Raw genomic sequence first — 26521 nt, forward strand, 5'->3', positions numbered from 1 at the left:
ATAAAAAAATATAACCTCCCTCCCTGAAAATGTCAATATTAAGTTTCCACGGTAGCTTTTCTGGTAAACAGACTTAAAATTTGAGTCTCGAAAGAGTTTATCAAAATGTACTTTCAAGCACCTGCCTTCACCAAGCGATACCTGCTAAGGTACAGCAAGTTATACCCTTCAAAAGGCTGCAGATGTGGAGCCGGCCGGTGGCGTAGTGGTTAAGTTCGCACGCTCTGCTTCGGTGGCCCAGAGTTTGCAGGTTCAGATCCCGGGTGCGGATCTGTGCACCGCTTATCAAGCCATACTGTGGCAGGTGTCCCACATAGAAAATAGAGGAAGATGAGCACGGATGTTAGCTCAGGGCCAATCTTCCTCAGGAAAAAGAAGAGGATTGGCAACTGAGGTTAGCTCAGGGCTGATCTTCCTCACCAAAGAAAAAAAAAAGAGGCTGCAAATGAAAGGGGAAGCTGCGGAGAGAAAGACACACGTTGGCTGCACAGGAGTGGAAAGAATATTAAACTGGGGCTCCAGTCTGGCCCAACCCTCACTCACTGAGTGATCTTGGGCAAGTTCCATAACCTCTCTGGACCTCCATCCTCCTGTCTATAAAATGAAGAAAGTAAATGACCACAAAGATCCCTTCTAACCCTGCTGCAATATATTCTTTTCTCCCCTCAAGGATTTGCACAAAAATACCTCCTCAGGGAAGTCTTCCCTGATCCTGCCAATCATATGAATCATGTCTTCCTCTTTATCCCTACAGCATTTTCCTCATATACTTTTATTGAATCTTTTTCACTGTACCTCAGAATTCATTGTTCACTATACTGTGTGAGCTGCCAGAAAGCAGAAGTGATGTCTTAGCTCTAAAGTCCCATCACTCCCACCCAGTACCTTGTCTATGGTGATGAATTCCGTTCATTTGTAGGTTTGAACTAAACAGTGAAATCTGGTGATGCTCAGTTGTGTTCTACCTGATTCCCCACCTCCATTCTACCCTGACCACTGCCTCAGTCGAGAATTACCAGTGTCGTGTTAGGTAAATCAGCACGGGTCTGTCAGGACTGGAATGAGAGAGAAGGGGTCGGGGTGGAGAGAACCTCGGATGTGAGCTGTGGAGACCTGTATTTGACTTCAGCGCTCACATGTAAGGATGGTAGAGCGACAGTGGTAACAGCAAGAGCTCACTGGTAGCGCGCACTCAATCTGTGCCAGGCGCCGTGCTAAGGGCTTTATATGGATCGAGCCCACAACAATGCCAACAAGGGGGGACTGCCAGCACTCCCATTTTGCAGACGGGGAAGCCAAGGCACACAGAGATTAAATATCTGCTCAAAGGTCACAAACTAGGTAAGTCATGGAGCCAGTCAGTATCCAGGGAGTCTGACTCCAAAGTCCACTTTCTTAACTATCACTGGGGACAAGCACAAAGGTGATTATAAAGGCGCATTTACAACATTGCTCAATGCTCTCTATTATGATTTCCATCCATTCTGAACACACAGTAGATGCGACAAGCAAGAATTCCTGGCCTTACTTGTTAAGATCAGTTATAAAAACCGTTATTTTCTGTACCACATTACACTCTCTAGGAAATCATCATCTGATTAGAAAGCATCAGCTTCTAGAATTATCAGCTTTAACGTCTGTATTTCAAAATGATGCGCCATAGGAGCAAGAGACAGAGAAGCTGGAAACAGAAAAACAGGGCGACCTCACAGAGACTGCTCTCTTCACTTCTGTATCTCTAGCACCAGGCTCTGAGGCTGGCACATGGCAGGCACTTACTAAAAGTTTGTAGAATCAAATGTTGTTTGTAGGAAATGTTTCTACCCTCCTCTAAACCACACATGGAGAAAGGGAAAGGGAACGAAAATTTGAATTTGTAGAACACTGTAAAGTTTGACTGAATAAAGATCCAGCATGTGCCTGCTCTGGGCAAGGCCCTGGGCACTGCGCACACAGCATGCTGCCTTAGAGAGCTAGGACGGGGGCTGCGCAGAGAGAGAGGTGATCTCCTACCTAGCCGATGGGAGTATGAGTCAGTACCACCTTTCTGAAAGACAATTTTGAAAAAGCTTTTAAATATATTTACTTTTGGTCTAGTAATTTCGCTTTATCACAAAGTTTTACTGCCTAAGAAAATAATAATGCATATTCATGCAATCATTCAACAAGGATTTATTGAGCACCTGTCAAGGGCTAGGCATTGTTCTAGGTGCTAGAGATAGCAGTGAAAAAACAGAGGAAGTCCCTTCCTTCCTGGATTTGTTACATTCTACTGGAGGAGACCAATGATAGGCAAATGGGTATGTAATAAAATGTGCAGTAGTGAGATGTACCACTTGGAAATATATAGCAGAGTAAGGGTGTGGGGGAAGCTAGTTTAAATAGGTGGTCAGGGAGAGCCTCGCTGAGGCGGTGATATCTGAATGGAAATCTGAATAAGGTATGGGAGTGCGATACACAACTGCCTGGAGAAAGATGATCTAAGCAGAAGCATCAGCAAGTGGAAAAGCCCTGATGCAGGAATGTGTTGGGTCTGAAAAAATATCACTGGAGGTCCATTTCACACCCATGAAGATGGTTATTATCCAAAACACAGACAATGACAAGTGTTGGAGAGGATGCAGAGAAACTGGAACTCTTGTGCTGGTGGGAATGTGCAACGGTGCAGCTGCTGCGGAAGGCAGTATGGCAGTTCCTTAAAACATTAAACATAGAGTTACCATAGGATCCAGCAATTTCACTTCTGGTTATATACCCAAAAGAAGTGAAAGTAGGACTCAGATATTTGAATACTCGTGTTCACCGAGGCATTATTCACAATAGCCAAAAGGTGGGAAGAACCCAAATGTCCATAGACAGATGAACGGATAAACAAAATGTGGTATATATACATACAATGGAATATTATTCAGCCTTAAAAAGGAAGGAAATTCTGATATATGCTATAACATGGATAAACCTTGAAAACTTTAAGTGAAATAAGCCAGACACAAAAGGACAAATATTTATGATATTTGTATGTTCACTTCTATGAGGTACATAGAATAGTCAATTTCATAGGGAAAAAAGTAGAATAGCAATTACCAGAGGCTGAGGGGAGAAGGGAATGGGGAGTTAATGTTTAATGGTATGGAATTTCAGTTTGGGATGATGAAAAAGTTCTGGAGATGGATAGTGGTGATGGTGGCACAACAATGTGAATGTACTTAATGACACTGAATTGTACACTCAAAAAGGGTTAAGACGGTAAATTTTATGTTGTGTATGTTTCACCACAATTAAAAAAAAAATCCCAGGAGGACTGATGTGGCCGGAGCACACAGAGCACAGGGAGAACGGCAGGGAATGTGCAGGAGGGGCAACGAGGGCCCCATGGGCCAGGAAAGGGCTTGGGGTTTTATTCTAAGACTGATGAGAAGCCACTGGAGAGGTGGGAGCAGAAGTGAAACAATCTGATTTACAATCTAAAGGCTCACTCTGGCTGCTACATGAAGAGGCTCAAGGGAGCAAGAACCGAACCAGGAAAAGGGTTAGAAGAGCACTGCAGTCACCCAGGTATTTCCTGAGGTTACCTCATAATCTCTTGAGGATTTGCAAATGGCATTAATCCACGACTTACTCTTGACTCTGGCAGGCCCTGGGGCCCTGCCCCGTCCCATGAGCGTATGTGTGTGCATGCGTGCACAAGCATGTGCACATGAGCACGTAAGAATCTGGGGCTCACTGCTTCAGCTTCTAGCAGGAGACTGGATTCCCCGGAGCATGATACTCTCCCCAGGAGCACTTCCATACCAAATCCAGGTCCTCAACTCAAGGCTTTTACAAGCAAATGACACCTTCGCCTACCTATCTCCTCTAGGGCTGGATGGGGAAGAAAAATGTCATCTTTGGGAATTGCTGACTCCCTAAATTTCCATGAATGGTGGTGTTTAGCCCAGTTCTGGGCCTCTGAGGTTTGTTGTGAGAGGAAAAAGCATTTGCAGAAGTGCTAGCTCCACGTACAGAAACGTGAAGTTGGACTTGTCCCTAATTCTAGCAGGTGTGGGCAAACTTTTTCCGTAAAGGGCCAGACAGCAAAAATTTTAGGGGGCCACATACGGTCTTGGTCACACATTCTTCTTTGTTTTGGTTTGGTTGTTCGTTTGTTTTTATTGTAAAATACATTTAACATAAAAGAGATATAAAATTTACCATTTTAACTATTTTTTTTTGTGTGTGTGTGAGGAAGATCAGCCCTGAGCTAACATCCATGCTAATCCTCCTCTTTTCTGCTAAGACCGACTCTGAGCTAACGTCTATTGCCAATCCTCCTCCTTTTTTTCCCCCAAAGCACCAGTAGATAGTTGTATGTCATAGTTGCACATACATCTAGTTGCTGTATGTGGGACGCCGCCTCAGCATGGCAGGACAAGCGGTGCATCGGTGTGCACCCGGGATCCGAACCCCGGCCGCCAGCAGCGGAGCGCTCGCACTTAACCACTAAGCCATGGGGCTGGCCCTCCAGAACTCTTTATCTTGTAAAACTGAAACTCTGTACCAATTAAACAACTCCTCATTCCACTCCCACTCTCCAGCCCCTGCCAACCACCATTCTGCTTTCTGTCTCTAGGAATCTGACTACTTTAGGAACCTCATATAAGAGGAAGCATACAATATTTGTCCTTTTGTGACTAGCTTATTTCACTTACCATATGTCTTCAAGTTTCATCCATGTTGTAACAGCATCAGACTCTCCTTCCTATTTAAGGCTGAATAATATTCCATTGCATGTATATATCACATTTTCCTTATCCATTCATCTGTCGACGGTCACCTGAGTTGCTCCCACCTTTTGGCTATTGTGAATAATGCTACTATGAACAAAGATGTACAAATATCTGTTTGAGTCCCTGCTTTCACTTCTTTGAGGTATATACTCAGAAGTAAAATTGCTGAATCAGATGGTAATTCTATGTTTAATTTTTTGAGGAATCACCATACTGTTTTCCACAGTAGCTGCAGCACTAGTAATGCATAAGGGTTCCAATTTCTCCACATCCTCGCTAACACTTGTTACTTTCTGGGGTTTTCTTTTAATAGCCATCCTAGTGGGTGTGAAGTGGTATCTCACTATGGTTTTGATTTGCATTTCCCTAATGACTAGCGGTATTGAGCATCTTTTCATGCACTTATTGGCCATTTATATATCTTCTTTGGAGAAATGTCTGTTCAAGTCCTTTGCCCATTTTTAAATCAGGTTGTTTTTTTTGTTGTTGAGTGGTGGTTGTTTTTTTACAATCCTTGAAACATGTAATAACCATTCTTAGCTCCTGGGCCATTAAAAAAACAGATATGAGCCATTTGACTCCTGAAGCCATAGTTTGCCCAACTTCCTCATTTTACCTTTGAGGAAAATCAGGCCCTGAGTGGGGCAGTGCCCCAGGTCTCCTGATTCTTAAGTCAAGTTGTCCCAGTGGTCTCTGTAGCCACTACTTGATTCATTCAGCAGATATTTATGAGAGCCTACTCTGTGCCAGTCACCAAGGAGGGGGCTGCTACAGAAGTGAATGGACCAGATCTGCTCTTCAGAGCTCCCAGGTCTACTTCCCTTACAGAGGGGAGTAAGGCATGAGACAAATAATCACACAAATGAATACATAACTGCAAACCAAAATAAGTGCTGGAAAGGAGAACTGGCTGCCACGAAATAGAATAATAGGCAAGACCTTTCTGAGGAAGTGCCATTTAAGCTAAGTTCTGAAGGAAAAGTAAAAGTAATCCAGATTAATGGAAGAGGAAGAAGAGCATTCTTGGCTGAGGAAAAAGCATGTATGAACGGGTAGGAAACTAGAGGAAACTCTACTGAGTATTTTATTAAAAGTGCAATAGAATTTTTTTTTTTTGGTGAGGAAGATCAGCCCTGAGCTAACATCCATGCCAATCCTCCTCTTTTTTTGCTGAGGAAGACTGGCCCTGGGCTAACAGCCGTGCCCATCTTCCTCCACTTTTATACGGGACACCGCCACAGCATGGCCTGACAAGTGGTCGGTGCACGCCCGGGATCTGAACCCAGGCCGCCAGCAGCAGAGTGCAAGCACTTAACCGCTACGCCACGGGGCCGGCATCGGCAATAGAATTTTAAGAGAGTACCAAGATCATTCCATTTTCTGTGAGAAGAGATTGGAGGAGCACAACAGATCGAAATAGAATAGATTGGAAGCAGGGAGACAAGCTGGCAGATTACTCTAACTGTTCAGATGGAAGTTGATGGGGGCTTGGGCTGGAGTGGTGGTGGTGGAGATGGAGATAAGTGAACAGGTTTGAAATTTATTAGGGAGGTTGACTCATTAGGACCTAGTGATGGACTAGAGGGCAGGAGTGAGGGGATAGGGAGGTGTCAGGAATGACTCCAGGTTCCTAGCTCAAGTGGATGGACACTGGTGCTGTTTACTGAGATGGAGAAGTCCAAGGAAGGAGGAGGTCTGGAGAGAGAATTTCCAGTTCAATTCTGGATATCATAAGATTTAGACTCCTGTGAAGCATCTAAACAGAGACATCAAATAGGTAGATGGTTATACAGATTTGGGATTCAGAGAAGTGGTCTGAACGATGTTGGTGCTCATCACTACCACCGAGCTGTATGGTGCTGGACAGGGCCAGAGTGACACAGTGTGAGGAGCACTGACCTGGGCTGGGCATCAGGGGGTCTGAGTTCTAGTCCCAATTCTATCACTAACCACCCTCTCTGAGCTTCAGTTTTACCATCAGTAACACAGGAGGTTGGCCTAGAGCAGAGTTTCTTTAACTTTTTTTGGATAAGAATTACCTCCTCTCCTCAAAAATGAATACACAAAAAATGTATATATAAATATATATATATATATATATACGATTTCAGGGGTTTATTCAATTCTTGGCACCTTTCTTTGGACCCCAAATTAAGAACTCCTAGACTACATGATCAGACAACCAAAGTTTAGGAGGCTTTCCTTGTATATACTTTAAATATCTGTTGGTCCTCCAGGTGGCCCTACAGAATATGACAAGGCCCCAACCTACTTTTCAAGGTTTATCTTCTTTTACTCTTTCTTTTTGGCCTATGCTCCACACAACCTGGACTGTATCCACTCTCCCCTTTCTCAGAATACACTTCCTCCATCTCCACACATCCAAACTCTGCCTATTCTTCAAGGCTTCAAATGCCTTCTCTATCTCCCCCACCCCTTCTCCCAAACTAGAAGCTACCTCAGCCTACTCTGAACATCCACAGCACTCTGTCTGTATCCCTCTTAAGGAACTGACCACACTCTCCCTAGTATTACAAAGTTGTGCTTCCCCTACTAAATGGAGCAGCACCTGTTACCCTTTGTAAAGAGCTTTCTCACATATCCCTCATCTCATCTGAGTGAAAACTGGATCCCAACCGCACTGCCCTGCTTAGACCTTGGTCTCTTGCCTAGACAACAGTCCCACCTGATTCACTAGTGGTAGCTCCTCTATCCACCCTCCACTCGTGTCCATTCTGCATACTGATGCTGAATATTTTCTCTAAAATCTGATTGTGTCACTTCTCTGATTAATATATACATCAAGGGCTCACAACTGCCTTTCTCAAGAGTTCTTACTTTCAGAGTTCCAACATACTTCACAATTACAACACATGTCCAAAGTAATTTCTCCTATTAATAAAGTACTAATTAAACAATTTACAAATGTAGAGCACTTAGAATAGTGCCCAGCACATAGTAAGCATTATATAGGTGTTAGGCATTACTAATACCGAAATTTTAAGACTTCTAAGACAGGTGTAGCAGATGCTTTTGGTGCTCTGTACACATGCCCAGGGCCCACTTCTGAGTGCAGCTGCAGCTGCAGCTGCAGACGACAGTTCTGAGCAGGCTGCCAGCACCCTCCTCAAGGGCCCTATGGGTCTCCCTGAGCTGCTGCTTCTCACAAGCTCACTCAACCCATGAACAGAGCAGCCTGGAAGTACAGGGGCATTCGTAGGCATGCATTTTCATCTGATGAATTATCTGCCTTCCCTTCCTACATCACTACAACTACCACTGTGATCCAGGAGAAGATAGCAATCTTAATTACAGCTTGATCAGTGTCCCACTCCCTGGCACATTTATCAACACCTTCCTGTGGAACTCCAAGTCATCTGCCTTACCCTTCTGATCCTCCTGCTTTTAGCCCACTAGCACATGTTGAGAAGGCAACACTTGAGCATCTGCTACTCGAAAAGAGTCAATGGGCTGGGGTGGATAAAACACAGAGACGGCAGAGTCATAGGTAACAATGCCAAGAAGGAGATGAAAAGGGAGTGGAGGACCCCTGAGACCTGGCCTTTCTTCTGCCCTAGGCTCTCAGCGGAGTTAAATCATCCTGCAGGAGAGACGAATCAAGCACCCTGCAGCCACAGTCAAGACAGAAACGAAACAAGAGTCTGCCAGTGCGCAGGCGCAAGGAGGAGGCTAGCGTTCCTTCCCAGGCTCACCCCGCGGCCTCTCCTAGACAAGAGCCACAGGGACACCGCGGTACCTCAGCCAAGGAGCCTCCCACCTGTGAGGCCCTCAGACCATCCAGAAAAGTTCTGCGGGCCCGCCTTCTGAGGCCCTCGGGCCACCCCTCGCTCCCCGCCTAGGGCCCGGCCGAACCTGGAAGGCGGGTGCCAGCCGCGGGCCAGGCGCCTAGACAGGAAGGGCCGCCAGGCCGCCGCTCGGAACCGGCCCTCCTTGCCAACTGTTCTCACCTCTTTGTCCGCCGCCTTCTCCTCAATACCTAGCAGCGCGTACAGGTCCATCTGTAACAGCTCCTTGGCCACCGCCATGGCTCCAACCCTGACTGAATTCGTACTACAACTCCCAAGAGTCTAAGCGTGCGTGGGGATTCCCGGGGACCGTCGGCCCCGTGCCGGCTAAATGACGCTTAGCTCCCTGGGAAATGTCGTGTTCTGGGTCAGGCTTGACTGCGTCTGAGGGAAGCGGGTAGTCATGAATGAACTACGACTCCCAGCAGCCCCCACGCCGCGTTGCCGCTCTCCAGCTGGGGTGGCGGGTCGCCATTCCCCTGCCAGAGGCCGTAGCTGGCGCGCGCGAGTGGGTGTGAGGGGCAGGGGCGGGGCTCGGCGAAGGTCCAAGGGGCTCTGGACCCGGTGAGTGCGATCTCAATACTGCTGATCCTGCCGCGCCGCGCCAGGAACCAGGATGGAGAGTAGGTGCTATGGCTGCGCTGTCAAGTTCACCCTCTTCAAGAAGGAGGCGAGTCTTCTCTCCTCGGGGGCTAGAGGGCTAGGGAGGAGCGGAGTGGAGGGAAAAGCATAGGACTTGCATTCTGTAGACTTGGTTTTACGCCCCTTTCCAGCTGTGTGGTTTTGATGAAGTCACTGAGCCTCTGTTTCCATTTCTGTAAAATGGTGCTAACACTCTCTCGCTTTAGGAGTTGGTGTGAGGGTCCAGTGAGGTGCTCGAGGTAAAAGTTCCCTATAAATTGTAAACTGTGCTCCTGTCGTTTTTGGAAAGCTAGGCTTTTCTATCTGCGAAGTGGAGGATCCGGCTGTTTCTTTACTTCCACCCTGCTCCTCCGCAGCCCTATCTTAGTTCATACCCTGTGACCACTCTCCATCATGCCATGCCTGTACTCTGCTCTGAAACCTTCACCATCATGCAGCCTGCCCTTCCCAGGTTTCTTGAGTTAGGTTACCAACTGCCTTCCTCCTGCCCTCAGGGCACCATGGCAAAGTCTCTTTTGTCCTCAGCACAGACCCCCCCAAGTCCCCGTGGTAAACGGCAGGCTTTCTCTGCCTCAGTTGTGACCAGGAGATAGGCACCAAATAGAATGAATGAATAGCAGGTTGGGAGGCAGATCCGTGTAGCACTTAGAAACCTGAGTTTTGGAGTCAGGGTGGTCAGGGTTCAAATTTGAGCTCTGCTGTCTTTTTCACCAAATGACCTTGGTTTGGGCAAGTCATATAACCTCTCTTTAGACTCCATCTAAAATAGGAATAATAATGGTGATCATCAGGATTAAGTAAAATAGCGTGTGTAAATTGTGAGGATTAAGTCAGATGATGAATGTTAAGTACTGAGCTTAGTGCCTGGCACACAGTAAGTGCTTAATAAATGGAGGCTATTGTTACCATCTCGTCCTGAGCCAAGCCTTCCTCCATCTCTGCTAGAGCAGAGAAGGCGTGGGCTCTGCACTCTATGATTCTCCTCCTGTGTTGAAGAGTCAGTGACCCGAAGCATGGGGCTTTGCCTGTTTTTTTTCTACACCCCAGTGTCAGGAAATTGAAGACAGGGTAAAAAGCATGGGAATGAAGCTTTACTTGATTTGAATCAAGTAAAGACTGGAGATAGAGGAATCACTTTACCCTCCACCTCTGTCTAGGCCTTAGGGGCCCCTTCTCATCCTCTTCCCAGCACCTGGTCACAACTGCAGTGTCTTCTCTCTGTGTGTGCTCGGAGAGTCCCAGGGAGGAGCCTGTAGGGGTGGGTGAGAGGTAGATTCCCCTGCTTCGTGTTTCTTGTAGTATGGCTGTAAGAACTGTGGCCGGGCCTTCTGTTCTGGCTGCCTTAGCTTCAGTGCAGTGGTGCCTCGGGCTGGAAACACCCAACAGAAAGTCTGCAAGCAGTGCCACGAAGTCCTGACCAGGTGAGAAGCCAACATGGGCACAGACTCAGCCAAGCATGGCAGTGCGCTGCTGGCCAGCCTTTACAGCCTTGTGCTCTGTGGCTAGAGGTCAGCCCAGGAAGTGTTTGGGGTGGGGGACACTGGCTGGTGGATGGCAGGACTTCTGACACCAGACTTCTTCTCTATAGAGGATCTTCTCCTGGCAGTGCCTCCAAGTGGTCACCACCTCAGAACTATAAGAAGTAAGTGCTGAGGGGACAGAGACAAATGGGGATGGGGAAAGGACAAGGGAGCCATACGGTAGGACTCTCTTCCCAGCCTCTAGATCAAATGGGCACAGAGTCAGGAGAATTTCTGCCTCTTAGGCTCCTGAATGCCCCCTTGGACTCAGAAAGCAGCTCATCAGCCCTCTCCTCAGAAAAGGTTCTTTTTTTTTAAATAATTTTATTTATTTATTTTTTTTTAAATTTTTTCCCCCAAAGCCCCAGCAGATATTTGTATGTCATAGCTGCACATCCTTCTAGTTGCTGTATGTGGGACACGGCCTCAGCATGGCCAGAGAAGTGGTGTGTCAGTGCGCGCCCGGGATCCGAACCCGGGGCCACCAGCAGCGGAGCGCACGCACTTAACCGCTAAGCCACGGGGCCGGCCTGGCAGCAAAGGTTCTTAGTAGACCTTGCCCTGTCAGCTGGACCCTCCAGCTGGTCAGCTGGGTTGGGCTGCAGGGCGAAATGAGTGAAGACTAGAGAACATTGTCCATTGGAGGCCTCCCTAGATGCCTAGAAATGATTTGAGTGGGAAAGAGTGAGTGGGTGCCTTCACCCCTCCCTTCTGCCTTCTTCAAGAGCCTCTATCTCATCCTGCCAGGCGTGTGGCAGCCTTGGAAGCCAAGCAGAAGCCCAGCACTCCACGGAGCCGGGGATTGACCCAACAAGACGAAGTCATTGCTGAGCGCCTAGCACGGCTCCGCCAGGAGAACAAGCCCAGTGAGTGGTGGCAGCAGGGTGGCCTAAAGGACACCATCCAGGGCTCCAGGGACTGGGATTTCTCTGGATCTTACAAGGTTCCCCCATGCCAATTGCAGAGTCAGTGCCCTCACTGGCAGAGATAGAAGCCAGGCTAGCCGCGCTGAGGGATGAACCCTGGGGTCCCATACCTTCCACCCAGGAAATGGAGGCACGGCTTGCTGCGTTGCAGGGCAGAGTTCCACCTTCTCAGACACCCCAGCTGGTGAGTGCTATGGCTTGGGAGGGAAGGGGGTCCTAGGACCCAGAAGAAGCCCAGATCCATGTATGCTTATGTATTTCGCAGGAGTTGGCAAAGCCTCCCACCCACGTGCCCCTCTCCTGATCCTCAGGCCTCCTGCCAGGCCAAAGAACGAGGAGCAAGCAGCAGGATTGGGTGGGGCAGGAAAGAGTGGCCCCTCGGTGCTGTTGGAGACTGCCAGACCTACTCAATCATGTGGGCCCTGGATTAGTCCACTTTCTCTGAGCTTTGAGATCTCCTCAACATCCACCCCTGACCTAGACTGCTCTGGGGCTTACAGTGTGGCTTCCCCCTACCCCACTCCCGACTGAGATTTCCTCTTCTGAACAGGCACATCAGCCATCAGACACCAGGACCCAGGACCAGCAGGCACAGGATCTGCTGACACAGCTGGCAGCTGAAGTGGCTATTGATAAGAGCTCGGAACAAGGAGGCCCAGGTAACCCCTCCACCTGGCTCGCCCAGGGACCTGCCCCACCTCTTTCCCCAGGTGGGAGAGGCTCTGCTGCCCACCCTCTGGGAGGTGCATATAAATCAGAGAACAATAAACATTATAAGAGCTACCATTTATTGAGTCTTTACTCTAACGGGAGCCAGTGTGAGCCTAGTGGATAAGTGTAGGCTCCAGAATCAGACAGTGATTCCCAGTTCCACCACTTAATAGCTGTGTAACCCTGGGCAAGTTACTTGACCTATCTAAGTCTCACTTTCCTCATCTGTAAAATGGAGATATGTGTGGTAACACCCACCTCCTGGGGAAGTCCTGAGGAGTAAATGAGATAATTTAATAAGTGCTTAGGACCCTGCCTGGCTCACAGGACGTGCTCAGTGAATGTTCTCTGCATTGATGATGATGATGAGGAGGAGACTATTTAAAATTAATTAAAATTAAATAAAATTTAAAAATCAGCTCCTCAGTGCTCAAGTGCTCAGTAGCCACATGTGGCTCATGGCTACCATCTCGGACAGCACAGATACAGACCACGATATGGAACGTTTCCATCATCATAAAAATTCTATCAGACAGTGCTGTTCAAAGGCTTCAGAGCAGTGGTTCTCAACCAGGGATGATTTTCCCTCCAGGGCCCATTTGGCAATATCTGGAGACTTTGGTTGTCACAGCTCAGATGGTACCGTTGGCGTCTAGTGAGCAGAAGCCAGGGATGCTGCTAAACAATGCACAAGACAGGGCCGGCCCCGTGGCTTAGCAGTTAAGTGCTCACGCTCCGATGCTGGCGGCCCGGGTTCGGATCCCGGGTGCCCACCGATGCACCGCTTCTCTGGCCATGCTGAGGCCGCGTCCCACATACAGCAACTAGAAGGATGTGCAACTATGACATACAACTATACTGGGGCTTTGGGGGAAAAATAAATAAATAAATAAAATTAACAATGCACAAGACAGCCCCCCCGACAAAGAATTATCCTGTCCAAAATGTCAATAGAACTGAGATTGAGAAACCCTGCTTTAGAGACACAATCTCATTGAATATCCTCAGTAATCCAATGAGGTACCTACTATTATTATCCATATTTAATAAAATGATGAAACTGAGGCTTGGTGAGCTTAAGGAACTTAACCAAGGTCACACAGCTATTAAGCGGCAGATCTGGGACTTAAAGCCAAAGCTGTCTGATTTCAAATCTCTTGCTCTGAAACTCTGAGCTAAAGGGGACCATGTCAGAGCCACATCCACTCTGGTAAAATTCTTCCTGCCTAGTTGACATACAAGACCTCAGTTTCCCTCCTGTCTTCTCTCTGCTGCTCCCTGAAGATGCCTCCAACCTGTAAGGCAGAGAGACTGGCTGAACCTTGGCTTCCCCATATCCTGATCCTTTCGGGCAGTGATTCTCATACCATGGATGCCCACCCTAGGGCAGCATGTTACAATATCAAGTGGGTGGAGATGGATGTGGTTGAAAAAAACATGTCTAAGATTACTAGATTTTTACATTGGGAAAAATGGAGGAAATGCTCATTTTCCTTATAATATAAACCACAGGAGCTAGTGCTGAACAAAAAGCTGATAATCTATGTTTTTTTAAAAAAAGTTGAGAAATGGGCTCAGTGGTTTCTGATGAGTGGCTGGAATGTCTCTGCCTCCCTGACTGCATTGCTCCTTCCAGCTGCCTTGATCCAGAACGACCTCAACCAGGGTGGCCCAGGGGACCAGAGCACTAATTCCAAGAGGCAGACCACCTGGTCCCTGGAGGAGGAGAAGAGCAGGCTGCTGGCTGAGGCAGCAGTCGAGCTGCGCCAGGAAAACACGAGGCAGGAGCGAATACTGGCCCTTGCCAAGCGCCTGGCCGTGCTGCAGGGACAGGACCCTGATAAAGGTAGAGGCTGGGGAGCAGCCCCCCACTACCATTCCCACTCCCAGGCCAAGCTCTGCAAAATGGCTGCACTCCCTGCTAGGCTGAGTCAGGTGCCTAGGTCGCTGTGCCCAGGGGTCCATCGAGCTCTGCCCAGAGTCACTAGGAAGGTACTCGGGCAAAGCAATGGATGAAGAATAAGTGGCAGCCATCAGGAGACAGGGGACCCTCAGTCCCTTCAGGTGCAGGGCCTTCTGTTCCTGCCCCCCAGCCCTGCAGAGTGGGACACAGAGGGGCAGGGTCTGATCAGAGTGGCTGCAGAGCTGCTCAGCTCTGGAACAAGTGCCACTGGAAACCCATCCAGTTCTGGGGGCAAGAGTATAGCTGCTCAAGTGAACTCTCTCAGCCTCACTCCTCCCCTGCTCCCATCTCTCCCTCTCCAAGTGACCCTTCAGGACTACCGCCTCCCAGACAGTGATGACGACGAGGATGAGGAAACAGCCATCCAGAGAGTCCTGCAGCAGGTGGGGCCTACCTCACCCACCAACTACCCCTGGTCCTGTCTGCCTCACTGCCCCACCACCCACCTGGCCCCGTTCATCTTGCCTCTGCTCTGAGGCCAGATGGCCGGTCACTGTGTAGCTCCTGTTCTAGCTGGGCCCTACTGTCCCTGTGACCCAGACCTGCCCCTTGGCCCATTGAGATCAGGTATCAGCACTCACAGGCAACAGATAAAGAAAGATGGGTTGAGAAGCTAAGGCCACAGAGCAAATAAATACGGGAGATGGGGGCGCTGGGCCTGGGCCTGGAGCAGGGAGCTGTACCTCTTCGCCCTCTCCACAGCTCACTGAAGAAGCTGCCCTGGATGAGGCAAGTGGCTTTAACATTCCCGCGGAGCCAACTCTTCGACCCCGGGCCCCATTCCACAGGGCAGAACCTGAGGTGAGAAAAGCCCCAGACACAGACCCCCAGGCCGCCACCACAGCCTGCCTGGCTGGCTCTTCCTGCAGCAGCCCTCCCCTACCCCATTGGGTACCTTACTCTCCCCATGCCTTTCTGGTCCCTGAAGGCCCAGGCCGTGGCCCCCAGGCCTGAAGCTGAGGAAGAGGAGCTCCCCTGGTGCTGCATCTGCAATGAGGACGCCACCCTGCGCTGTGCTGGCTGCAACGGAGACCTCTACTGTGCCCGCTGCTTCCGGTAGGTGCAGGTAGAATGTTCTGTGAGACTGAGAGGGTTCCAGGGCTGCCTGTGATTCCTGACCTGTATCTCTGCTCCACAGGGAAGGCCATGACGCCTTTGAACTTAAAGAGCACCGGACATCTGCCTACTGCCCCCTGCATGCAGGCCCAGAGCACTGAGGAAACCCTAGTCGTCGTGGGAAGGCAATCCTACAGGCAGTTGCATAGGCTGGGGTGCCCACTCTGGGCCCAGCTTCAGGGCATCTGATGGGAGAGCATGTCAGGCTAGACTGCTCATGGATGCCTCCTTTCCTGAGTCGTGGTGTCCCTGGAAGGAGGAAAGATTCTCCATTCGAGATGATGACTGGAGGAGCCAGAGGGAAGGCAGAAGTCGGGAGCCCTCCAGCAGTGAAACCTGGACTGGGAGGGAGAGGCAGGATGGAGAAAGACCAGACTGAATCTAAGTATGAGCCTTGAAACCTGCTCAAGGGCCCAGGGCCCTCCCCTGACACTTAGTGGATATAATAAAGTGTGTTGATTCCTTGGACCCAGCATCTCTTATCTCTAAAATCCTGTGGGCCCTTGAGAGGTGGCAAGAGCAGAGTAGGCCAGTCTTGGCGAGGAAAGACCAAGTGGGGTGAGGAAAAACGTTGAGTCATCCTGAGAGCTTCTCCAAGCAGGAACAGTCCCACCCATCCTGGTGGCCTCATATGCAGTAGGCATGAATATTCATTAAACTGGACGGGACTGTGCTTCCTGCTCTGGGCAACCCAGCTTAGCGCCCAGGCCCCACCATCTTGGATTTCTCAGCCTCTCTAATAATCAAACACTGCATGCACAAACAATGAATGCATACCCTGCTTTGAGCCTTACTCCCAAAGGATGCTGCCTGCCAGGGCCCCTGTCCCAACCTGCCTGCCATTCAGACCCAGTGTCTGTTTCCAGCAACTCCTCCTGACCCCTCAGCCTGTACCCTTGACACCCCTCTGCTTAGCCCCTGCTTATTCTTTTCCTGCCTCTTGCTGGAGCCAGCTCAAGAAGGAGTCTTCAGCTTCAGGCCTCCTGCATCATTTAGGGAGGAAGGAGGGTTTAGCTTTCCCTGATGCCCCCAGACCCAGCTAGGTTCTTCCTGTTACCTCTTTTCTGGGATTCAGAACTAGTCTTTGCCACTTGGGCTCCTATTGTTGGTGATGCCAGGATGCTGTGTCTTAGCCAAGTGCCTGCTGCTTGGTCTCTGGGCCTTGGTAGATTATGATCTCTCTGAAGCAGAACTGTGACCTTCATCTTTGAATTCTCAAGGTCTTTTTGGTTGGACGGATGGATGGATGGATGGATGGATGGATGGATGGATGGATGGATGAGGTGTACAGATAGAGCCTAGTGACTCAGGGTGCTGGCCTTCTGCTATATCACTTCACCCTCTCCCTCCCCATCCCTCAGCACAGATATGCTCCACACTCCATTCAGCTGGAGCTTCTAAAGGTTTTATCCACTTGGCTGCCAAGGAAAGCACTGGGCAACAGCCATGACTGGTTCCTAGAAAGCCCAGCTGACAGGAACTAACTGTGACTGCACAAACACCAGCGGTGTCCAAATGTCCCTCTTCATCCTCCACATTCCTTGTCTGTGTCCCAAGGAGCCATTTCCCTTGCAGCCTGGAATCCAGAGGTTCAGAGCAGGCCTGGCAGTGCTGAGGCTGCTGAAAGTAGTCTCACAAGGCTTATTTCTGAGGCCGACTGAGTCTCTGGAGTTTCTTGAGTTCACCAAGTAGCTCAGAGATAAAAGGCTGAGAGAGAAACAGGGATGAGATCAAGACATGGAGTCATACTCACCCACCACGCTGCCCTCCCTAATCTCCCCCGACCCCATTCCCCCAGAGCCAGGGAAGGGGAGAAGGACCCAGGTCCACACTTTCCTTTCATTAGCCACCTCCCCACTGGGCCTCCTCTTACCCCTAGACCAGCAGAGCATCCTTACCTCTGTGGGGCGGGGGCAGTTTTGGAGAATAGCCTGGGTAGAAGAGAGCAGAGAAATGGGTCCCTGAGCCACAGCACTTTCCCACAAACCCCACTCAGTCTCCCAGGAACTCTCTCCTCTGAATTGGTTCTCCCCACTCCACTCAAACAGGCAGAGCCTGGGTTCCTGGTTTCCCCTTAGTCCAACCCCAGCTTCCATCCCCCAACCCCTGAGGCTGGGATCCAGCCCCCCATTCTACCTCCAACTGAGTCTTCTGCTCCTCTGTGGATAGTTCCATGAGAGCCTCCAGGTCAATCTCAGGCTCAGAAGGACTTGGTTGATCCTGTTTGGGAATCACATGGGGCTCAGAGGGGCCTGGCCAGCTGGAGCTGTAGTGAAGGTTACCGTCAAGGGCTCACCCATCTCCCACCCTATTTCCTATGTTCCGTCCTTCTCCTCTCCTGACTCAAACCACCCACTCATTCTTCCATTCAACAGTTACCGAAGACCTACTATATTCTACCTGAAACTGTGCTAGGGTTCTTCAAAAAGAGCATCTGTTTAACTTCAAAAGTTATATACATTGTTGGTAGGGATGTAAAATGGTACAGCTGCTTTGGAAAACAGTTTGGCAGTTCCTTAAAATGTTAAATATAGAGTTATCATGTGACCCAGCAATTCTACTCCTAGGTCTATTCCCAAGAGAAATGAAAACATATGTCCACACAAAAATTTGCGTGCGAATGTCCATAGCAGCATTCTTCATGATAGCCAAAAAGTGAAAACAACCCAAATGTTAATCAACTGATGGATAAATAAAATATGATGTAGCCATACAACATTATTCAGCAATAAAAAGGAAGAAAGCACTGATTCATGCTATAACATTGATGAACCTTGAAACTACTAGGTCAGTGAAAGAAACCAGTTATAAAACGCCACACAGTATATGATTTAATTTTTATGAAATGTCCAGAATAGGTAAGTCTATAGAGACACAAAGTAGATTAGTGGTTTCCTAGGGCTGGGGGTAGTGGTGGTAGGGAATGAGGTGTGATTGCTAATGGGCACATGGTTTCTTTTGTGGGTGTTGAAATATTCTAAAATTAGATTGTGGTTATGGTTTTACAATTCTGTGAAGATACTTAAAACCACTGGATTGTACACTTTTAAGTGGGTGAATTGTATGGTATGTGAATCATATCTCAATAAAACTGTCTTTAAAGTTATTATGGTCATTGAAAAAATTTAAACAACACAGAGTTTATAAAATTAAAAATGAAAGATGCACAAGAGAATGAGAAGACAAGCCACAGACTGGGAGAAAATATTTGCACAAGACATATCTGATAAAGGACTGTTATCCATAATATACAAAAAACTCTTGAAACTCAACAATGAGAAGCAAACAACTCAATTAAAAAATGGGCAAAAGATCTAAACAGCTGCCTCACCAAAGAAGATGTGCAGATAGCAAATAGCATAAGACAAGATGCTCAACATCATGTGTCATTAGAAAATTGCAAATTAAAACAACAATGAGATACCACCACACACTTATTAAAATGGCAAAAAATCCAAAATGCTGAAAAATCAAATGTTAATGAGGACGTGGAGCAACAGGAACTCTCATTTATTGCTGGTGGGAATGCAAAATGGTACAGTCGCTTTGGAAGACAGTTTGGCGGTTTCTTACAAAAGGAAACATACTCTTACCATATGATCCAGCAATCACGCTTCTTGGTATTTACCCAAGTGAGCTGAAAACATGTCCACGCAAAAACATGCACATGGATATTTATAGCAGCTTTATTCGTATTGCCAAAACTTGGACACAACGAAGATGTCCTTCCATAGGTGAATGGATAAATAGACTATGGTACATTCAGACAATGGAATATTATTCAGTGCTGAAAAGAAATGAGCTATCAAGTCAGGAAAACACGTGGAGAAACCTTAAATGTATATCACTAAGTGAAAGAAGCCAATCTGAAAAGTCTACATACTGTCTAATTCCAACTATATGACGTTCTGGAAAGGGCAAAGCTATGGAGTCAGTAAAAAAGCTCAGTGGTTGCCAGGGGTTGGGGAGAGGGCAGGATGAATAGGTGGTGCACAGAGGATTTTAGAGCAGTGAAACTACTCCGTATGATACTAATGGTGGATACATATCGTTATACATTTGTCAAAATCCATAGAATGTATAACACTAAGAGTGAATCCTGGGGCCGGCCCGGTGGCTTAGCAGTTAAGTGCGCGTGCTCCACTACTGGCGGCCCAAGTACGGATCCCGGGCGTGCACCGACCCACTGCTTGTTGGGCCATGCTGAGGCAGCGTCCCCCTTACAGCAACTAGAAGGATGTGCAGCTATAACATACAACTATCTACTGGGGCTTTGTGGAATAGAGGAGGAGGATTGGCAATAGATGTTAGCTCAGAGCCGGTCTTCCTCAGCAAAAAGAGGAGGATTAGCATGGATGTTAGCTCAGGGCTGATCTTCTTCACAAAAAAAAAAAAAAAAAGAGTGAATCCTAATATAAACCATGGACTTTGGGTGATTATGATGTGTCGATACAAGTTCAAGTGTAACAAATGTACTGCTCTAGTGGGGGATGTTGATGGTGGAAGAGACAGTGCATGTGTGGGGACAGGGGAATATGAGAACTCTGTACTTTTTGCTCAATTTTACTGTGAACCTACAACTGCTCCAAAAAATAAAGTCTATTAAAAAAAGATGTGAACTCAAGGGCCGAGATTTAATAAACTTAATAACTTTTTACTGCTTCACTAAGAACACTATTACTAGTACAGGTTGGTGCCACTTTCTTTTTTCTTTTTTCTTTTTTTTTTGTGAGGAAGATCAGCCCTGAGCTAACATCCATGCTAATCCTCCTCTTTTTGCTGAGGAAGACCGGCTCTGAGCTAACATCTATTGCCAACCCTCCTCTTTTTTTTTCCCCAAAGACCCAATAGATAGTTGTATGTCACAGTTGCACATTCTTCTAGTTGCTGTATGTGGGACGCGGCCTCAGCATGGCCAGAGAAGCAGTGCGTCGGTGCGCGCCCGGGATCCGAACCCGGGCCGCCAGTAGCGGAGCGCACGCACTTAACCGCTAAGCCACGGGCCGACCCTGGTGCCACTTCCTTGATTCATGCTAAGGGCCACCATTGCTTTTGCATCATCGGTGCAAATGTCAACATAGTGAAAAAGGCAAACAACATCTTAGTATTATTATGAAAATAATCATGGCCCTTCTGAAAGGGTCTTGGGAACCCTGGAGTCACCAGAACATAAGAACTGCTTCCTTATCCATTCTTCTATTGGTTTGTTCTTTTTTTCTTACTGACTTAAGAGTTGTCTTTTTTTTTTTTTTAATTCAGATTAGCCTAGCATTCCATACGTGATGGAAATATTGTCTATGTTTGGAGGAGGGGCTGGAGAAATAGGTGTTCGTGTTTATACAGTTGAATCGAATGGTCTTTTCCATTCCAGTTTGGGTTTTGCTTCATCTTCTCTTTTTTGATGCTTAGCAAGTTCTTCCCATACTGACTTGGGTAAATATTTGATATTCACCTTTATATTTTTCTAGAGGTTTGATAATTTCACCTTTTCCATTTGATTATTTAATCCTTTGGAATCTATTTATTCAACAACTATGTGTTACTACTATTAATCCAGCACTGTGAACTTGGGAACTTCAGTGAACAAAACAAAGATCCTGCCCTCAAAGAGCCTACATGTTAGGGACAGTTGAGGAGACATAATAAAAACAGATGTACTAAGTAATTAAGTTGTATAATTTGTCTAAAGGTAGGTACTATTTGGGGAACTTTTTCAATGATGGAAATGTTCCACATCTTGATTGGGGTAGTGGTTACATATGGCGAAGAATATCCAAATGTATGCCTCAAACGGGCAGATCTTATTCTCCCAATTATACTTCAGTAAAGTTGATTTTTAAAAAAAGAAAGAAAAAGAAACCTCACCTACCCTCTCACTCCTCCCACTGCCAACAGGCAGCCACCGTTAACCATTTTGGTCCTTCCATACCTTTTTAAAAATAAATAGTGTTAGAGTTCTAAGTTGGCTTTTTCACCGTAAACTCTAGACTCTCCCTTTGCTTCCTTGGTTTCTAGCTCATCTGATTCAGCATTGATTCATTTAATGCAAATTTATCGAGTGCGTGCTATGTACCAAGCATTGTGATGAGACCTGGGGCCGTAACAGCAAGACAGAGACGATCCTGCCCTTGAAAAGCTTACAGTCTCCTGAGGGATACAGACAAGTGAGAAGAAGTAACAATACAGGGTAATAAGCACTCTGATGAGATCCTATGGGAGCACCTGGAAGGGGAAGCTAACCAAGCCTGGGGTTTAGGAAGGCTTCCTGGAGGAAGTGACCTCTAACCTGAGACCTGAAGGCTGAGTAACAGTTAACCAGATATTTATGCTTATCTGGTTATGGGACCGGACTTATTCTCCCAACACAAGTAACTAGAAAACTAGATAAAAATATATGAACAATGTCTTCAGACATTGGACAACAGGTAGCTCAGGACTACCTGAGAAAGAAGGGAAACAAAAGAGGTAAACTCTATAATTGCCTTGTATTTCTTCCTGGAGACAATTTCCAGACCTCAGAGCAGAGAGGAAGATCCCAAGCAGAGCACTGTGGTCTTGCTAAATTGATGTGACAGAGATTGGAGTTCAAGGTTGAGGTGGCTAGAAGTTGTTAGACAAAGTTGTGGATAGGGAGGAGTTATGAAGAAAGAGACCTCCAGAAGTCTGCATAAGGTTTCTCTTGAGTCTTTGCTAAACACAAGATGCACATTCATAGGGTAAAACTTCACAAAGCCTGGTGCTATGAGGCTCTGAGGGCACAGAGATGAACAGTTCCCAGACCTCACACGAGACTGGGGACAAATCAAGTTCCACCCAGGGGGAGTGGACAGTTGTTGCTGATCACGCAGGAATTCAGCAGAGACCTCAGAAGGGCCATGCTTTACAGGGGGGTCAATTATTCCTTAGATTAAAGGCTACTCTAGACTCACCCTAACGGAGCTTAAAAGCAAGCCTCAGGAGGATCAAACTGAACCACAAGTAACTAAACCACCTACTAGAACAAAGCCCAACACTCTTAAAAAGAAGGAAAAAATTCAGTTACCCAACAACATGAAACTCACAATATCTAGTATCCAATAAAAAAGTCACTAGTTGTGCCAAGAACTGGGAAGTGTGACCTATAACAAGGAGAAAAATCAGTTAACAGAAGCAGACCCAGAAATGACAGAGATGATGGACTTAGCAGATGAGGAAAACATAAATATAGTAATTACAGAAATGGGAGATATGAGTAAGAACCAAATGGAGCATCTAGAGATGAAAAATACAATATTTTAAATGAAAAATTTACTGGATAGAATTAACAGCATGTTTGACACTGCAGGAAAAAAGATCAGTTGAACTTGAAGATACAGCAAAGAAACTAGAAAAAATGAAGCACAGAGAGGAAAAAACCTGGAGGAAAAAAAAGAAGAGAACAGAACAGAGCTGTGGTGACCTGTGGGACCATATCAAGTGGTCTAATATATCAGTAATGGGAGTCCCAGAAGGTGGAGAGTGTGGTCAAAAAATAAAGATACAATCTAACGATCAGAACTTCACCTCTAAAAATGTATCAGTCCTGCCCCCAAAATTATTTCTATATCTCTTATGACATTAACTATACATATATTGAATATAAGGTATGTATATTACTGTTAGGCATTTTGCCACTGCAGTCTGGAGTTGAGAATATGGGCTCATATCATAATCCAAATATTCTTTCCCTCAAGTATTTTTTGAATTCTCAGAAAATAAGCAGAGATATCAAACAACTCCCACTGAGATGAACAAGTGTGGTAAACTTGTGACTCTGTATCTACATGTGGTAGTTTCCTGCCAGGTGTTGCCCGATGTTACTCCCTTTCTCACCTCCACTCCATACTCAGGTCCCTCTGCCATGGGGACCAGCAATGGAGGAAGGCTCAGAGATGAGCTAACAGACTTTTGTTTCACATATTCATTGACAATACTTTTGTAAAGTTGGAAGTTTAATAGATTGTTTCTTACAATGTCACCACATCAAAAGTGCTGCATCAACATGCCAGCTGCCACCAGAAGATAGTGTCATGGAAGCTATAGGAAAGGAACATTTCATTACTCCAGGGTGGTCAACAGTGTCCCCTGCTGATGTGTACATTAGATTAAGCCCCAAGGCAGTGACCTTAGCAAGAGGTCTCAATAGAGTGGTGGGAACAGAAGGCAGATTTCAGTGGTGTGAATGTGATAGGAAGGGAGATGGTAAGTAAAGGCTGTGAGTGTGGACAAATCCTCCAAGGAGTCTTGTAAAGGAGACACGAAATAGGGGATGGTAGCCAGAGGGCGGCAGGTTGTTGAGCAAGAGTCTCCTTAAAATAGGAGAAACTCATGAGTGTTGAAGTCCCTGCTTAGAAGCCAAATCCACACTCTACCTCTGGACAGTGGGAGCTATAGGGCCCCAGGTCTGTTTGTTGTGTTGAACCCAAACTTGGTTCCTCTGAAGACCCCAAAGCAGGCTGCACGCCCTGTGAGAAGAGGTGGGGCTCTCCAACAAAGGAAAGATAGATCCCGTTAAACTAAATTAAACAAGTGGTGACTGACGCATGCCTGGAACCATTCCTAGTGTGCTATCCAAGTGTGCTATCCTAGTGTGAGCCAACTGTGTTGCCTCAATCTCTGCCCAAAATGCCCAGCCACCTGGGGCTTCCCCAGCCACTTGGCTGCTTCCTGCTGAAAAGAACAGGGATTGGGAGAGGAACTGCCACCTGGCACCTTTGGACAATTGCCATGGCCACTGCAGGCCAGGTATTTGATTTTGGCCATTGCCTGGGAGCGGTCCTCCCACACGTCCTGTTTTCCAAGGTTATAAGCTCATTATTGTACAGCTTTCCTCCCTGCCTTGCTCTTGCAAAACAAGGTTCTTTGGCTAGTGTGTTTCCCCTCTGCCTGGAAGGATTTTCCCTGAGGTGTCTGAAATATGAAACTTGTCATGCAAGTGTACAACAGTCTAAAATTGAAACTGAATCAGAAAGAGAGGGTGCTGGCAGTCAGTGAAGGGCAGCAGAGGTGCCTTGCAAGATCAGGGCAGACACAGGCCAACAAAGTTTGCCTCTCCTGCTCCCAGCTCCAGGCCATCTCCCCACCTTCCACGAGCAGGCCCAGGATGCTACACGGGAGATGGACCAAACTGACACATGACCCAGTGAGCTTCACAAGACAGCCCGGGCCACACGCATCACTCTTCCCCACCCCAACAACAGGGCGGCTGACACAGCCCTTACCTGGAAGAATCTCAGGCCCTCACTGCCCCAGAAAGAAAAGATAGGATCTGAGTCAAGAAAGAGGAGAAACAAGGACCATGGAATGTGGACAAGGAGGACTCCCAGTCTCTGGCTTGGTGCAATGGTTCTCAGCTGGTCACATGCTAGAATCAGCTCTGGAGCTTATAAAAAAGGCCTGGGCCCCATTCTAGTAGATTTAAAGTCAGTTGAGGTACAGTTAGGGCACTGGGTTTTTTCTGAAGTACTTCAGGTGTGGAGAACCACCAGCTCCTCCAATAAGTGCTCAGGCTCTGAGAGCAGAGCCCCAGCTGTAGCTCCTGGTCCCACCGCTTCCTAGTTGTGTGACCTTGGGCTAGTTTCTCCACATCTCTAAGGCTCCATTTCCTCCACGGTAAAGCAGCACCTACCTAATGGAGTTGTGGGGCAGGCTGAATGAAATAATGCATGTTGAGTGCTGGGCACTGGGCCTAGCGCAGAGTTAAGTGCTCAAAATATAATTCTTGTTGAAGCGGCAGTTGTCACTATCTAGGATCCTGATGGAGGAATCTAAGCAAGAAAATTCCGCTTCTCTTAACAAGGGGCCAAGACCTGTCCTTTTCCCCTGGAGGGGTTGAGGGGGGTCAGTCAGAGCCGGGGCCAAGGCTGGGTCACGTGCTGGTGTTAGCCTCACTGTTGGTTACTCTGAAATTCTAGTCCAACACTGTCCATTCTGAGATGATGGAAATGTTCTATATCTGTGCTGACAATATGGTGGCCACTAGCCACATGGGGCCGTGGGACACTTGAAATGTGGCTATTGTGACCAAGGAATTGGACTTTTAATTTTGTTTAATTTCTATTAATTTAAATAGCTAAACATGGCTGATAGCTACAGTAGTGGACAGTGTAGCTCTAGACTGAATGTGTGTTGAGGATGAGAGTAAATAAACACATAAAATGAAGAAAAATAGCCCTTCTACTATCTCATTTGAGTGTCAAAAAGTCCTATGAAGGAGATATGACAGGCATTGATGGCCCCATTTTATCAATTAGGAAACTAAGTCTCAGGGATATTAAAAGACCTGCCCCAGATTATGATGAGAGTTAGAGGTAGAGCCAGACCAGAAGGAGGCAGATTTCTGGGCTGCAAACCCATGCCTCACCTGATGGGAAAAGCTTTTTCTCCATGGGAGCCTCCCACATCAGCCCTCCAGCTCCCCCTGAGGTCTCCAGGCAGGCTCTGCCCCAGCCCCCGGGCCAGGCCCCAGGCCCCAGGCCCCAGGTCCTCCCACCCTCCCCCATGCTACCCACCTGGAAGAGTTTCTGAACCTGTGCATCCACCCACTGCTCCATGTCCAGCCAGCGCTGGAGCTGCCCCCGGTCGTACTTCACCGTCAGCCGGCTGGGTCTCCGGGACCTGGGCAGTTTGGAGGGGTCTGGATGGGACTTTGACTCTGAGTCTGTGGATGACGTCCTCCTCCTCCCAGAAGCCCACTGGACCTTCTTACTGGAGTTCTCCCGGTCAGAGTTGGGAGATGTGCAGGAAGGAGGGCTTGAAGACAGCATGGAAGGATTGGCCTGGGCAAGGAGCTGGGGAAAACTGCCGGTCAGAGCAAGGGTGCCAGGAAAAAATGAGGAGACAGAGAACAGAGGGAGAGGCCAGCAGAGAAGAAAGGAAGGCGGGCAGGCGCGAGGGAGGCCCAAGGCTCCGGGAAGGGTGGGGGTCAAAGATCAACAGGCCTTTATCTGGTGCTGGGAATGCCAGTCTCCTGGCTCCTTGCTGCCAGTTAGTGGCACTCCGGAGCAGTGCGCCAGCCTCCCTCCCGCAGCTGCTGGGGCCCAGAGTGATATAA

The 26521-nt window shown here is 47.6% G+C and overlaps 3 protein-coding genes across 4 annotated transcripts in view; 1 reads left to right on the top strand and 2 right to left on the bottom strand.

Moving 5' to 3' along the window:
* Positions 1–8840, bottom strand: part of DNAJC17 (DnaJ heat shock protein family (Hsp40) member C17) — a 33370-nt gene extending 24530 nt beyond the window's left edge. For both annotated transcript variants that reach the window (XM_058541254.1, XM_058541256.1), the window contains exon 1: positions 8735–8840. In XM_058541254.1, the coding sequence (XP_058397237.1) occupies positions 8735–8812 (78 nt within the window). In that variant the 5' untranslated portion in view covers positions 8813–8840. The remainder of the gene's footprint in view (positions 1–8734) is intronic.
* Positions 8779–15918, top strand: ZFYVE19 (zinc finger FYVE-type containing 19). The gene is made up of 11 exons (XM_058541250.1): positions 8779–9242; positions 10514–10635; positions 10803–10856; positions 11482–11600; positions 11699–11844; positions 12211–12319; positions 14008–14217; positions 14638–14717; positions 15037–15135; positions 15263–15390; positions 15473–15918. Exons 1-11 carry the CDS (start codon positions 9189–9191, stop codon positions 15549–15551), a joined length of 1200 nt encoding a protein of 399 aa, XP_058397233.1. The 5' UTR covers positions 8779–9188; the 3' UTR covers positions 15552–15918.
* Positions 15919–16839: 921 nt separating this feature from the next.
* On the bottom strand, positions 16840–26268 carry PPP1R14D (protein phosphatase 1 regulatory inhibitor subunit 14D). Its single transcript, XM_058540449.1, has 4 exons — positions 25980–26268; positions 17587–17670; positions 17349–17381; positions 16840–17157 (listed from the first exon to the last, which is right to left on the bottom strand). Exons 1-4 carry the CDS (start codon positions 26232–26234, stop codon positions 17092–17094), a joined length of 438 nt encoding a protein of 145 aa, XP_058396432.1. The 5' UTR covers positions 26235–26268; the 3' UTR covers positions 16840–17091.
* Between the last annotated feature and the right edge of the window lie 253 nt (positions 26269–26521).

The sequence above is a fragment of the Diceros bicornis genome, chromosome 5 (assembly GCF_020826845.1).
Source record: "Diceros bicornis minor isolate mBicDic1 chromosome 5, mDicBic1.mat.cur, whole genome shotgun sequence".
Taxonomy (NCBI): Eukaryota; Metazoa; Chordata; class Mammalia; order Perissodactyla; family Rhinocerotidae; genus Diceros; species Diceros bicornis.